The sequence below is a fragment of the Myxine glutinosa genome, chromosome 11 (assembly GCF_964187855.1).
Source record: "Myxine glutinosa chromosome 11, kmMyxGlut1.1, whole genome shotgun sequence".
Taxonomy (NCBI): domain Eukaryota; kingdom Metazoa; phylum Chordata; class Myxini; order Myxiniformes; family Myxinidae; genus Myxine; species Myxine glutinosa.
Window position 1 is genome coordinate 15571429 of NC_136271.1, and position 14575 is coordinate 15586003.

The 14575-nt window shown below is 45.7% G+C and overlaps 1 protein-coding gene across 8 annotated transcripts in view; it reads left to right on the forward strand.

Annotated features, from left to right (window-relative positions):
- DAZAP1 (DAZ associated protein 1) overlaps positions 1-14575 on the forward strand; it is a 34973-nt gene that overhangs the window by 1294 nt on the left and 19104 nt on the right. For all 8 annotated transcript variants that reach the window (XM_078786413.1, XM_078786417.1, XM_078786415.1 and 5 more), the window contains 7 exons: positions 3433-3473; positions 5540-5706; positions 5999-6055; positions 6201-6245; positions 6596-6709; positions 11570-11618; positions 14145-14227. In XM_078786413.1, the coding sequence (XP_078642539.1) occupies positions 3433-3473; positions 5540-5706; positions 5999-6055; positions 6201-6245; positions 6596-6709; positions 11570-11618; positions 14145-14227 (556 nt within the window). The remainder of the gene's footprint in view (positions 1-3432; positions 3474-5539; positions 5707-5998; positions 6056-6200; positions 6246-6595; positions 6710-11569; positions 11619-14144; positions 14228-14575) is intronic.

The following is a 14575-nucleotide window of genomic DNA, read 5'->3' on the forward strand; positions in this document are numbered from 1 at the left end:
CCACCCTCCCCCCCCATCCCCTCCACCCTCCCCCCCATCTCCCTCCACCCTCCCCCCCATCCCCTCCACCCTCCCCCCCATCCCCTCCACCCTCCCCCCCCATCCTCCACCCTCCCTCCCCCCCATCCCCTCCACCCTCCCCCCCATCCCCTCCACCCTCCCCCCCCCCATCCCCCTCCACCCTCCCCCCCCATCCCCTCCACCCTCCCCTTCCTCCTCCCCCATCCCCTTCCACCTCCCCCATCCCTCCATCCTCCTCCCCCATCCCCTCCATCCTCCTCCCCCATCCCCTCCATCCTCCTCCCCCATCCCCTCCATCCTCCTCCCCCATCCCCTCCATCCTCCTCCCCCATCCCCTCCATCCTCCTCCCCCATCCCCTCCATCCTCCTCCCCCATCCCCTCCATCCTCCTCCCCCATCCCCTCCATCCTCCTCCCCCTCCCATCTCCTCAATAAATAAATCATTAGGACACGCTTTGTTGTGTGCAGGTTTTCAAATCAGCAGTCCGCACTTGAATTTACCATCTTGAAATAGGGTCGTGATTTGAACCTGCAGTTAGTCATGAGATTACAAGTTCAGATAAACCCAAACATCATGGTGGTTGTTGTATTTATGAAATCGTAGGTTTCTTTGTCCTACGGTACGTCCCCAGAACGTGCAGGATTGCTCGGGCACTGTTCTCACCATTTGATGGTCTAGCTAGCTAGACTCTAGAAGATTCGATTACGCAAAAGCCTTCGTGCTTATGATTTGCCACCAAAGGTTGAGTGGGGGGGTTGGGGTTGGGTGGCTGTGGGCGGAGTAGACGTGGCGGTGGGCGGAGTGGACGTGGCTGTGGGCGGAGTGGACGTGGCTGTGGCGGAGTGGACGTGGCTGTGGGCGGAGTGGACGTGGCTGTGGGCGGAGTGGACGTGGCTGTGGGCGGAGTGGACGTGGCTGTGGCGGAGTGGACGTGGCTGTGGGCGGAGTGGACGTGGCTGTGGGCGGGAGTGGACGTGGCTGTGGGCGGAGTGGACGTGGCGGGTGGGCGGAGTCCTTGGAGGGCGATGCAAAGTGTCGAACCAGTCACGCTTCATGCATCGACTTTGATTTGATCAAAATTGAAGATGACAAAAGTAAAATTTCTCACATGATGGTGGATCGCTGCTGGTGCACCGGTTTACTGTCCTGCTCAAGTTGGACGTGTCGCCATCCGCAGCACGTGCGTGGTTTTGCGATCTGCGCTTGCTATGGGCATGATGGACCGACTTGAATATTTCGTATTTGTGTGAAGGTCGATGCAAAAAACATTTGTTTTATAATACATGGTACTCTTTTTTTTTTAATTCATAATTTTTCTTTTGGGGGGGGGGAGGGGAAGGGGTATTGATTATTGGGGTATTTATTTATCTTGAAACTCCAAACAAATAATATTCGATTCTGTAAGAAATAAAATTATGAAGGATTATCTCTCTATTGGGGGGGGGGGGGGGGTGGAAAACCGAGGGATGAGCACATTTTCCAGGTAAGGAAAGTTAACTGAAACATTAATAAAATACATTTGAAACCATGTATAGTCACACTTTGGGTAATGATCTTCGTCTCCCTATTGAGGCACGGGACGTTAACGAACTTGTAGGTCACGCTGTGGAAACTCCCACAAGACTTTGATGCTTTATGGAAAATCCCATCACATTGTGGTCTGGAGATATCCGGCTCACGCGGCCCTCACTCAATGTGTGTTCCATTGCTTCCAGAATGAATCGCTTTAGTCTGAAAAACATATTCCCATTGTAAATACGCGTAGTATATACATGTATCGGAGCTTATCCTCTTTTCCGTTTACTATGACGCAGCATTTTACGTTTGGATTAACTCGAAAGTAATTATTACGGATTGGTTAATTTCCCACTTCCATGATGCTTCTGATGTGTATATACTGCCTCCACCATCTTCGGGAGTGTGAATCTCTCTTTAGAAAGTGTCTTCGCAATAATTGTCCGCCTCAGTATCTCTGCTTTGTTATTATTGTGTTTATATTCGAACCTTTTTGATTGTCTCAGAATCATGTTGCCCATAAACTATCGGAAATGCCTCGACATTGCTGTTGGTCACTGAGCATTTGATGTTCTGCTTCCCCCATGCAAATAAATTGCTGTCTTGAATCGGTTTTTGGCCAAGTTGTAGCTTATCAAAGTTGGGAAACGTAATTCCGGGACACCCTGTATACATCACGTATGCACATGCATTACCCTGTAGATGCACATGTAACTGGACTTTATAAACTCGATGCTGAATCGAGGCCTTTCACTCCCTCGTGCTGATATTGATAAACGCAACCACGTTTGAAATCGGCAAGAATTTGAATGTACAAATGTGAAGAAAATTGACGACGTAGTTTTTGATGCTGAAGCTCTGCTCGTGTTTTTGATTATGTTGTCCACATCCTGCTGAGCGGAGTGAAATTGAACGACTCCCGAGTCGGGGAATCGGGCTCTTCTTTGGCAAGAGTAATGCGGGGTGATTTGTTTTTGCCTTCCCGATTGATCAGTCAGGGCGGAAACCTGTAACGAGCCCCTTGTGCATGGTGGGGTTAAGCAATGTTGGTTTTGCTGGCCTAGTTGAGGTGTGCGCTCCGAGTGCTCTTCTAGTTTACATTAAGAGTGGGCCATAAATGGGTCATTTTTTGTTTTGCTTAGGTGACGGTTTTTTTTGATTCCATTTGACCTATCTCAACATGAAATGACAACATTTTCGGCCTGGGGTCCAAGAAAACAGTGTGCAGGGCAAAAATCCAAAATGGCCGCCGTTTCCCCTGAAAAATCACATTTTTAGCCATAACTTTGTCATTTCTGGGTCTTTTTACTTGGTTGTGGTGTCTAACCCTATGCTTATGGGGTCAGGCAATCTAGTTATGCAATTAGAAGTAGTGTCAAACCTTCAGATGTTGAGTTAAGACATATTTTTGCTGTATGTTTTGAGTTAAGACATATTTTTGATGTTTTCGATGTTGAGTAATCATATTTTTATTAAGACATAAGTTATAGTGTATTTTTATTTCACATTGTCTATTTTTGACACTACAATTTTTGCCCTGTACACTTTTTTCTTGGACCCCAGGCCGAAAATGTTGTCATTTCATGTTGAGATAGGTCAAATGGAATACAAAAAAACTGTCGCCTAAGAAGAATAACAATAAAAGTATTTTTGACCCCCGTATAGCCCACTCTTATTTACATGAGCATTTAATGAGATGACAAAGTAATTATTGCCCATACATAACGATTCGTCGAAAGGAAGGTTCCTGCTTCTTGTTGTCATAACATGGAGAGTCCAGCTTTGTATACTCTCACTTTGAACTGAAGTCGATTAAAGTGCAGATTTTGCTTGTATGTACATTTGTAACTCGCAGAATATGCTGATCATGGGTTTTTCTTTCTCTTTGTCTGCAGAAAACTTTTCGTCGGTGGTTTGGATTGGAGTACAACCCAAGGTATTGTGCTGTTTGTAATATTACTTATCGAACAATGTGTATGCATTTTATTTATTTATTTTGATCTTACAATTCATGGCAAGAGAAGCTTCATGATTCGACAATGTAATTGGATGGAAATGCTCCACAAACACCTTCCGATTCGGTTTTAAAACATTTATCTTGATTCAAGTCCGACCATGTATTTCTGAGACGGATCCAGGCACAATTAAATTTCACAACTAAATACTACACGGGCTGTGGCGTTTATGTTCCAACCGGGTTACGTGCTTGTTTTACACTTAATATATATATTAGTCGGGAGGGCAAGGGGTGGGAGTGCGAGTCGGGAGGGCAAGGGGTGGGAGTGCGAGTCGGGAGGGCAAGGGGTGGGAGTGAGAGTCGGGAGGGCAAGGGGTGGGAGTGAGAGTCGGGAGGGCAAGGGGTGGGAGTGAGAGTCGGGAGGGCAAGGGGTGGGAGTGAGTCGGGAGGGCAAGGGGTGGGAGTGAGAGTCGGGAGGGCAATGGGTGGGAATGAGAGTCGGGAGGGCAAGGGGTGGGAGTGAGTCGGGAGGGCAAGGGGTGGGAGTGAGTCGGGAGGGCAAGGGGTGGGAGTGAGTCGGGAGGGCAAGGGGTGGGAGTGAGTCGGGAGGGCAAGGGGTGGGAGTGAGTCGGGAGGGCTAGGGGTGGGAGTGAGTCGGGAGGGCAAGGGGTGGGAGTGAGAGTCGGGAGGGCAATGGGTGGGAGTGAGTCGGGAGGGCAAGCGGTGGGAGTGAGAGTCGGGAGGCAAGGGGTGGGAGTGAGTCGGGAGGGCAAGGGGTGGGAGTGAGTCGGGAGGGCAAGGGGTGGGAGTGAGTCGGGAGGGCAAGGGGTGGGAGTGAGTCGGGAGGGCAAGGGGTGGGAGTGAGTCGGGAGGGCAAGGGGTGGGAGAGAGTCGGGAGGGCAAGGGGTGGGAGTGAGTCGGGAGGGCAAGGGGTGGGAGTGAGTCGGGAGGGCAAGGGGTGGGAGTGAGTCGGGAGGGCAAGGGGTGGGAGTGAGAGTCGGGAGGGCTAGGGGTGGGAGTGAGAGTCGGGAGGGCTAGGGGTGGGAGTGAGAGTCGGGAGGGCTAGGGGTGGGAGTGAGTCGGGAGGGCTAGGGGTGGGAGTGAGAGTCGGGAGGGCTAGGGGTGGGAGTGAGAGTCGGGAGGGCTAGGGGTGGGAGTGAGAGTCGGGAGGGTTAGGGGTGGGAGTGAGAGTCGGGAGGGCTAGGGGTGGGAGTGAGAGTCGGGAGGGCTAGGGGTGGGAGTGAGAGTCGGGAGGGCTAGGGGTGGGAGTGAGAGTCGGGAGGGCTAGGGGTGGGAGTGAGAGTCGGGAGGGCTAGGGGTGGGAGTGAGAGTCGGGAGGGCTAGGGGTGGGAGTGAGAGTCGGGAGGGCAAGGGGTGGGAGTAATGTAGCGTCGCACGTCATCCTCTTTTCCCCTTCCCTACTCCCCCCTTCCCTCCTCCCCCGCCCCTCTGAAATCACCTTCTTCCTTGGGTCTCTATCAACTGTGTGAACACCGTGGTCACATGAGTTTCATATTAGGCAAATGCAAAGGGTGTTTATGGTGCAGCCGGCTGGGTTGTTCCGATTACAGTACGGAATACAGTGAGTGTTACAACTGGACTTTTCAAAATGGTAGGATGTACACGATATGCAGCCATGATCAGGTTATCATTATTGTTGAACACGATGAGCATGGTTGGTCCAGTAGTCTGCGTGTGCTGTAATGCTGCAACCCATCAACGTTCTCTGCAACTCTTGTCAAGTCCTATGTGACCCTCAATTTGACTTGATGCAAGACGAGGCTAATGGCTGACTGCTTTATAAATTTGCATGTTCTCATTGCTGGCCTCGATCATAACGGTTGGTGTGTATTTCTGTGAAATTTTAATTGCCATTACCTTTACATATATGACCCTGTGATATTTTATTAAATAGTTTGTGGGAACAATACAAGTTAAGTATAGAGTCCTCTCTCTCTCTCTAACACTGTTTATTTCATAAATTGTGCTCTTGCGATTCTGTTTTAGAAATTATAAACATTTCTGCTCGTGTTTCTTGATTGCAGAGGGTCTTAAGAACTACTTTACTCAGTATGGCGAGGTGATCGACTGTGTGATCATGAAGGACAAGGTTACAAACCAGTCCCGTGGATTTGGCTTTGTCAAGTTCAACGATCCAACCTGCATTGGCACTGTGTTGAGCAACCGGCCTCACAACCTTGATGGACGAACGGTGAGAATGACCGTTTCTCATGGTGCCCCTTAAACCCCCTACAGCATATTCTTATTTTTCAACTTCTGCTTGTAGCTTCTTCCTCTTCCTCCTCCCCCCCCCCCCCCCTCATTTTCTTCTTCTTTTTCCGATTCTTATTCTTCCTCCTTTTCATTCTTTTGAAAGTTCCTTCATGTATTGTACTGATCACAAACGTATATAATATTATGCTGTTACCTTTGCACATTGCATCAGAATCTGTGAATGCTTGGACAAGTCGTTTATAATGGACTATGTGCAATTTCATTTTCAGATTGACCCAAAACCGTGTACACCTCGATCGATGCAGACAAAATCGTCACAAGGGGGGGTAAGCTTCGGGGTTGTGGTCTTGCATTCAAAATGTTGAGCTTTCCCGTGCTTATTGTGGTGTTCTGTTGGGAACAGTGATTGTGTTGGACACGTTTGCTTGCATTCACTAGTTGTGTTCATCATCCATGTTGATTGTGCCACAGGGGCAATCGTGGGAAAAGTCACAGGGAGGAATGCCGTACCAGCCGGTGAGCTTGCATTCGGTGCTTCTCGTGATAGACAAATGAATTTAGTATTTGGCTGAAATTTAATGTTTCATTCTATTTTAACAAGAGTTTCTATCACAGATTTGGTTATGTAATTTTCAGCCATTCCGATAGCCAAATGAGGTTGGTATATATTTTTTTAATTCCCTCCCCTTCCCCCCCACCCCCCTCCCCCTCTGCCATTGTATGTTACTGTTGCTTTTTTGCCTTTATTTGAGGGGAATTTGATTCCTTGTTTGAATAGATAAATAGTGATGCAGATCAATTTGTTTGAAGTGTTGATTTGGGTCAAAGTTACTAAAAAAAAAAAAAAAAATCCCACCTTTTTGCAGAGACAGGGTTCTTCTCCAACTTCAGGAGGCAAGTCCAAGAAAATATTTGTTGGAGGTATTCCACACAACTGCGGCGAGCCTGAGCTCAGGGACTATTTCAGACGCTTTGGCGTGGTATGTGACTCACTTCCTTGCAAAATATGAACAAATCTATTTTCTTTAATACTGCACGTATATTTTTAAAACTCCAAGGTATTTGTTTTGCAACAATAAGTTATCCTTGGGCTCGCGCTTGCCCCCAAGTTGTCGTCTGGGTTTTAATCTCGGCCCAGCTATAAACTGCCCTCCTAGTGTTTCACTGGCAGGATGTTTCATCAATGTGTGCGCTGAACATTAAACTTGGGCGACCCATCTGTCGGCATTAGTTGGTTGACGTTAAATGCCCCGCAGTGCCCTTCGTGAAGAGTAGGCGAGCTATCTCCTGGCCAGCCGGTTTGTGAAAGACTTGGACCAATCTTCCCCTGGCCAGAGAGGGGCTAATTGTGGCCTTTAAAGAAAAGTTATTGTCCCACGGAGCGAAAGGGGGACTATGGTTTTCCCCTCCGTCTGGGCGTGCGTAAGCGAAAGACCGCATTCAAATTTGGTGTGTGGGTGTAACCCACGTCAAAATCCAAGATGGCCGCCGCCATGTATGTCTGATGCCATGGATGTCTGAACCTTGTGAGCGAAATATCTTGAAAAATAAGCGAAGTACCAACTTCGAATCTGGTGTGTGGGTGTATCTCGGCATAAGGGAGAACGCCATTGAAAATTGGGTCGCCACGTCAAAATACAAGATGGCCGCCACCATATATATGTCTGAACCTTGTGAGCGAAATATCTTGAAAAATAAGCGAAGTACCAACTTCTAATCTGGTGTGTGGGTGTATCTCGGCATAAGGAAGAACGCCATTGAAAATTGGGTCGCCACGGCAAAATCCAAGATGGCCGCCACCATATATATGTCTGAACCTTGTGAGCGAAATATCTTGAAAAATAAGGGAAGTACCAACTTATAATCTGGTGTGTGGGTGTATCTCGGCATAAGGAAGAACCCTTTTGAAAATTGGTTCGCCGCGTCAAAATGCAAGATGGCCGCCACCATATATATACCTGAACCTTGTGAGCGAAATATCTTGAAAAATAAGGGAAGTACCAACTTATAATCTGGTGTGTGGGTGTATCTCGGCATAAGGAAGAACCCTTTTGAAAATTGGGTCGCCACGGCAAAATCCAAGATGGCCGCCACCATATATATGTCTGAACCTTGTGAGCGAAATATCTTGAAAAATAAGCGAAGTACCAACTTCTAATTTGGTGTGTGGGTGTATCTCGGCATAAGGAAGAACCCTTTTGAAAATTGGGTCGCCACGTCAAAATCCAAGATGGCCGCCACCATATATATGTCTGAACCTTGTGAGCGAAATATCTTGAAAAATAAGCGAAGTACCAACTTCTAATTTGGTGTGTGGGTGTATCTCGGCATAAGGAAGAACCCTTTTGAAAATTGGGTCGCCACGTCAAAATCCAAGATGGCCGCCACCATATATATGTCTGAACCTTTTGAGCGAAATATCTTGAAAAATAAGCGAAGTACCAACTTCTAATCTGGTGTGTGGGTGTATCTCGGCATAAGGGAGAACCCTATTGAAAATTGGGTCGCCACGTCACAATCCAAGATGGCCGCCACCATATATATGCCTGAACCTTGTGAGCGAAATATCTTGAAAAATAAGGGAAGTACCAACTTATAATCTGGTGTGTGGGTGTATCTCGGCATAAGGAAGAACCCTATTGAAAATTGGGTCGCCACGTCACAATCCAAGATGGCCGCCACCATATATGTATATGTCTGAACCTTGAGCGAAATATCTTGAAAAATAAGCGAAGTACCAACTTCTAATTTGGTGTGTGGGTGTATCTCGGCGTAAGGAAGAACGCCATTGAAAATTGGGTCGCCACGTCAAAATCCAAGATGGCCGCCACCATATATATGTCTGAGCGAAATATCTTGAAAAATAAGCGAAGTACCAACTTCGAATCTGGTGTGTGGGTGTATCTCGGCATAAGGGAGAACGCCATTGAAAATTGGGTCGCCACGTCAAAATCCAAGATGGCCGCCACCATATATATGTCTGAACCTTGTGAGCGAAATATCTTGAAAAATAAGCGAAGTACCAACTTCTAATCTGGTGTGTGGGTGTATCTCGGCATAAGGAAGAACGCCATTGAAAATTGGGTCGCCACGGCAAAATCCAAGATGGCCGCCACCATATATATGTCTGAACCTTGTGAGCGAAATATCTTGAAAAATAAGGGAAGTACCAACTTATAATCTGGTGTGTGGGTGTATCTCGGCATAAGGAAGAACCCTTTTGAAAATTGGGTCGCCGCGTCAAAATCCAAGATGGCCGCCACCATATGTATGTCTGAACCTTTTGAGCGAAATATCTTGAAAAATAAGCGAAGTACCAACTTCTAATCTGGTGTGTGGGTGTATCTCGGCATAAGGAAGAACCCTATTGAAAATTGGGTCGCCACGGCAAAATCCAAGATGGCCGCCACCATATATATGTCTGAACCTTGTGAGCGAAATATCTTGAAAAATAAGCGAAGTACCAACTTCTAATTTGGTGTGTGGGTGTATCTCGGCATAAGGGAGAACGCCATTGAAAATTGGGTCGCTGCATCAAAATACAAATGGCCGCCACCATATATATGTCTGAACCTTGTGAGCGAAATATCTTGAAAAATAAGCGAAGTACCAACGTCTAATCTGGTGTGTGGGTGTATCTCGGCATAAGGAAGAACCATTGAAAATTGGGTCGCCACGTCAAAATCCAAGATGGCCGCCACCATATATATGTCTGAACCTTGTGAGTGAAATATCTTGAAAAATAAGCGAAGTACCAACGTCTAATCTGGTGTGTGGGTGTATCTCGGCATAAGGAAGAACCCTATTGAAAATTGGGTCGCCACGTCACAATCCAAGATGGCCGCCACCATATATATGCCTGAACCTTGTGAGCGAAATATCTTGAAAAATAAGGGAAGTACCAACTTATAATCTTGTGTGTGGGTGTATCTCGGCATAAGGAAGAACCCTTTTGAAAATTGGGTCGCCACGTCAAAATCCAAGATGGCCGCCACCATATATATATGTCTGAACCTTTTGAGCGAAATATCTTGAAAAATAAGCGAAGTACCAACTTCTAATCTGGTGTGTGGGTGTATCTCGGCATAAGGAAGAACCCTATTGAAAATTGGGTCGCCACGGCAAAATCCAAGATGGCCGCCACCATATATATGTCTGAACCTTGTGAGCGAAATATCTTGAAAAATAAGCGAAGTACCAACTTCTAATTTGGTGTGTGGGTGTATCTCGGCATAAGGAAGAACCCTATTGAAAATTGGGTCGCTGCATCAAAATACAAGATGGCCGCCACCATATATATGTCTGAACCTTGTGAGCGAAATATCTTGAAAAATAAGCGAAGTACCAACTTCTAATCTGGTGTGTGGGTGTATCTCGGCATAAGGAAGAACGCCATTGAAAATTGGGTCGCCACGTCAAAATCCAAGATGGCCGCCACCATATATATGTCTGAACCTTGTGAGCGAAATATCTTGAAAAATAAGTGAAGTACCAACTTCTAATCTGGTGTGTGGGTGTATCTCGGCATAAGGAAGAACGCCATTGAAAATTGGGTCGCCTCGTCAAAATACAAGATGGCCGCCACCATATATATGCCTGAACCTTGTGAGCGAAATATCTTGAAAAATAAGCGAAGTACCAACTTCTAATCTGGTGTGTGGGTGTATCTCGGCGTAAGGAAGAACGCCATTGAAAATTGGGTCGCCACGTCAAAATCCAAGATGGCCGCCACCATATATATGTCTGAGCGAAATATCTTGAAAAATAAGCGAAGTACCAACTTCTAATCTGGTGTGTGGGTGTATCTCGGCATAAGGGAGAACGCCATTGAAAATTGGGTCGCCACGTCAAAATCCAAGATGGCCGCCACCATATATATGTCTGAACCTTGTGAGCGAAATATCTTGAAAAATAAGCGAAGTACCAACTTCTAATCTGGTGTGTGGGTGTATCTACGCATAAGGAAGAACGCTTTTGAAAATTGGGTCGCCACGTCAAAATCCAAGATGGCCGCCTTGCGTCTTCCACTTTGTCAACTCGCATCACTTCACCGACGGGGGACCCAGGCGTAAGGCTTGTTCAACTTTGAAACCTGCGGAAGCTTTACTAAAAGATATTGGGCACCATCAAATGTAATAAGTTCACCCAAAATATTTTTGGATTCATCTCAATGACTGAAAATAAAGCATGTTATCATCACCTCCAAAATGCTGATGCTGATGCTGATATCTTGTCCACTGTCAGAGAGCGATTTGATGTCTCCACCTCAAGTCACCTGTTTGTTATCATCAGTAAATGGAAGATTGGCTGTGCCAATGTTGAAAATCACATAGACCCAAATTCTTGACAAATGTAGAAGCAGAATATCCTAAAAACATGGAATGTTCCAATGTGTGGTGCGTAGTATTTCCCAACATTTGACAGGCTGAGTGACCGGGTACATTTCATCTAATGGTTGACTCGTTTTCTATGCATACCTGACTGATTTTGGTTGTACAGTTTCGGTCTTGCTTTGTGATTTTTAAATTGTGGAAATGGAATTGTTTGCAGCTATTGTGTCCAGTAGTTAATACATGTGATTGAAGCAAGTTTTTACATTGGAGCTGTGTTCCACTCGCTTCTGATCTAGTGCGCAACCTTCCAAGGCTTTGGCCACCACGTGTGTGTGATATTGGTCCATTGGCCTGCTCTGGATTTTGTTTGTTTTCTGTTCCTGTGCCTCCCATGTTAATGGGCTTTCAAAAGTTTGCTCTTCATCCGAGACGATATGAAGAATGCTTTGTGATGATGGCATGATGATCCAGAGCTTAAATTAAACATGTGGTCCACCTGCACCACAGGTTACTGAAGTTGTCATGATATATGACCAGCAGAAGCAGCGACCACGAGGTAAGAGCACCACGGTCTTTCCACAATTTGCTTCTAAAGCTGCCTCTCCCCCACCCCTCCCCTCACCCCACCCTCCCATTTTTGTTGTCCCAAAGATGTACCAACAAACCTCAGCGCGTTTTCTTTGTGCTGTTGTTTGATTTGTCATCTGCCTGTTTTTTTTTGTGTTTTTTTCCCCCCCATTTACATGCTTTTTAGGATTTGCAAAAAATCCTGTTTCTATTCGGGTTGGGGGGGGGGGGGGTTATGGTTTTTTATTTGTGGGTTTTTGGGAAGTGGCAGATTCTATTTATTTATTTATTTTTTTTGCCATGGTTTTATTTATCTTTAAAAAAAAAATTTCATTTCCACAAATTATGTGGCACATTGCATAGTTTGCATGTCGTGCTTCTTTGACATGGGGAGGGGAACCAAGCAACTATTTCTCAGGTAAGCTTACAAGTACCTTCTTATTGCATCAGTTCTTATTCAGCTTTTAGCTAAAGGGGGTATCTATGATGGGCACTTGATTACTGTTCTTGTCAAACAGCTCATTTAACCATGCTCTGAGATAGTTACATTATTTAATTGTATCTTTGCAATTGAATTATAACTTCAGTTTCCCATACATTTTTTTTTTCTTTTTTTTTTGTATACAGAGTCGAGGCTCGTGAAAGAGCTAACATTTATCAAACAAACAAGCAAACAAAGTATATAAGAAGGGGGGCCATCAACAAGATGGGGAGAGAAGGGGAGGAAGCACACAAACACAACATTTGAGAGCAGGGACATCGGGAGAGGGCCTGGGGGGAGGCAGGATAGGTATAAAACGCAAGGACACCAAGGACTTCCAGGAAAGAAGTCGGCACCTCAAAAAGTGGATTTGGGGTGAAATTAGCGGGGGTAGAAAAGATCAAGGTTTTGGATGGGGGAAGATAAGAGATGGTGGTGAACATCCGTTTTAAAGACCTGGAGGGAGGAGTGGGATTGAAGAGAGTGAGGGAGTTTGTTCCAGAGGCGGGAGAAAAGAGGAATGAAGGAGTGAAGGTGAGCAGAGAGTCTTGATTTTGGCAGTTTAACCATAAGAGGGTTGCAGGCAGATCTTGTGCGACCTGTAGGAATATTTGGGGGACCGAGCCCAGAGAGAGCTGGGGGGGGGGGGGGGGGCAAGGCCGGAGAGGAGTCGGTAGAAGACGGAAAGACCACCAACCTGCCTGCGGTGAGTGAGTGAAAGGCCCTTGGAGATAGCGTCATCGCGGGAGATTCCAATGATTCTGATTCTGTGCGAGTACACACCACCAGGGGCATGCTATTTCAGCTACATACATACATACGCGTACACATATACATACGTACACACAAACACGTGCACACATGTACACACGTGCACACGTACCGTCATTCATTCATCAGGCTACTTGTCACATCTGTTCAGGGTAAAGTTTTATTTTATTATTTTTATTTATTTCTTTTTAATTATTTTTATTTAAAAGTTGCACATGGTAATTTTCATCAAGCTGGCTGGCTCTTTGATAGTTCTGAAAATGATTACAAATATTTGTAAATCTAGCATTCTTCTTAGCCCTTGGTGTAAGCATAGTTTATTTTTAAGCTAAGTGTGAATCGAATTTTTTTTTTAGCCGAAGTAATCAAATTTATTTAGCTTGTTAGCACAATGTAGATTTGTTAGTGTTATGCTGCATTTGCTTTGTTGAAGTGTTTTCTTTGGCTATGTTTTCCCCATAGGTTTCATTGTGCATCAGCATTTATAAGAGGAACCGGGATCAAATGCACTCACTTGGGGCTTCCCAACACCACCGAGATAATCGTAACTGTTAAGCGTTGTCTGCACAGGTTGCTTGGCGCACATGCCGGGCTGGTCCCTGGTGCCCTGTCCAAAGCCTCGTGTCTGCTGACTTGATGACAAGGATCTACAATCCTGATTAAAGATGTAGTGGAATGTTTTGAGCCCTAGTTTTCAAATTTGAACCGAATGTTCAAGACAGGTGCTCTCCATTAATATATATATATATGCAGTGTATATTTTTATCCCTTACATTGTTTAATATATTAGGGGTTCATCCCTCACAAAATGAAACCATTGGTATTTTAGTGATTCATCCTTCACATAATGAAATCATTGTAATTTGGGCAATGTCGATTAGGGTTTAGATTACCCATATTCGTATGTATTGTAAAGTTGAAGTTCAGCTGCAATGTTAAGTGATAGTGTATGCATTCGAGCATCTCCATGTAATTGCTTTATATACTTCATTGAGTAGTTTACGTATGCAGCTGGATAGATATGCCCGGTCGGCAATGGTATTTGATGAACTTACGCATCTTCCCTTCCCTAGTTTGACCACCCGTGCCTCCCATGTCCACCATTGGGCACTTTCCCTGATCCACTCCGACCACCCCTTAACATCCCGTGTTCCTCCTGTGTGTGTGGCTCCTTTCCCTACACCCCGTCTACCACCCAATCCCATACGCTTTCCCCTTATCCGTTCCTTTCCCTCCTTCCTTACAACCCCTTCCCTTGGCAAGGTTTTGGATTTATTTCTTTCGAAGACGAACAGTCAGTGGACCAGGCAGTCAACATGCATTATCACGACATCATGAACAAAAAAGTGTGTAGCTGTGCCCTTTACGTTTATCCCTTTTTCCCACTTCCTCCTTCCTGCTCCCTGTTTACCCCGTCCCTCTACTTTGGCCGTGTGGGTGCCTTTGGTTCATCTTTCACTCTCGTTGTCTCCAATGCAGAAATTGCTGCTGAGTTTTGGCATCAACAACAACACTTTGGTTGACTATGCATGACTACTAAGTCAAGATGAGCCAGCCGGTGTATATTGGCATGGAATTTGATACTTTTTTTTTTTTAGCGTCTGGCCCTTACTAAAATATTTTGCTTCTGATCAAAAGTTGAAGGGGAATTAAATGTAAGGCCAAACTACTTGAGTATTAAGTGCTAGTTTATT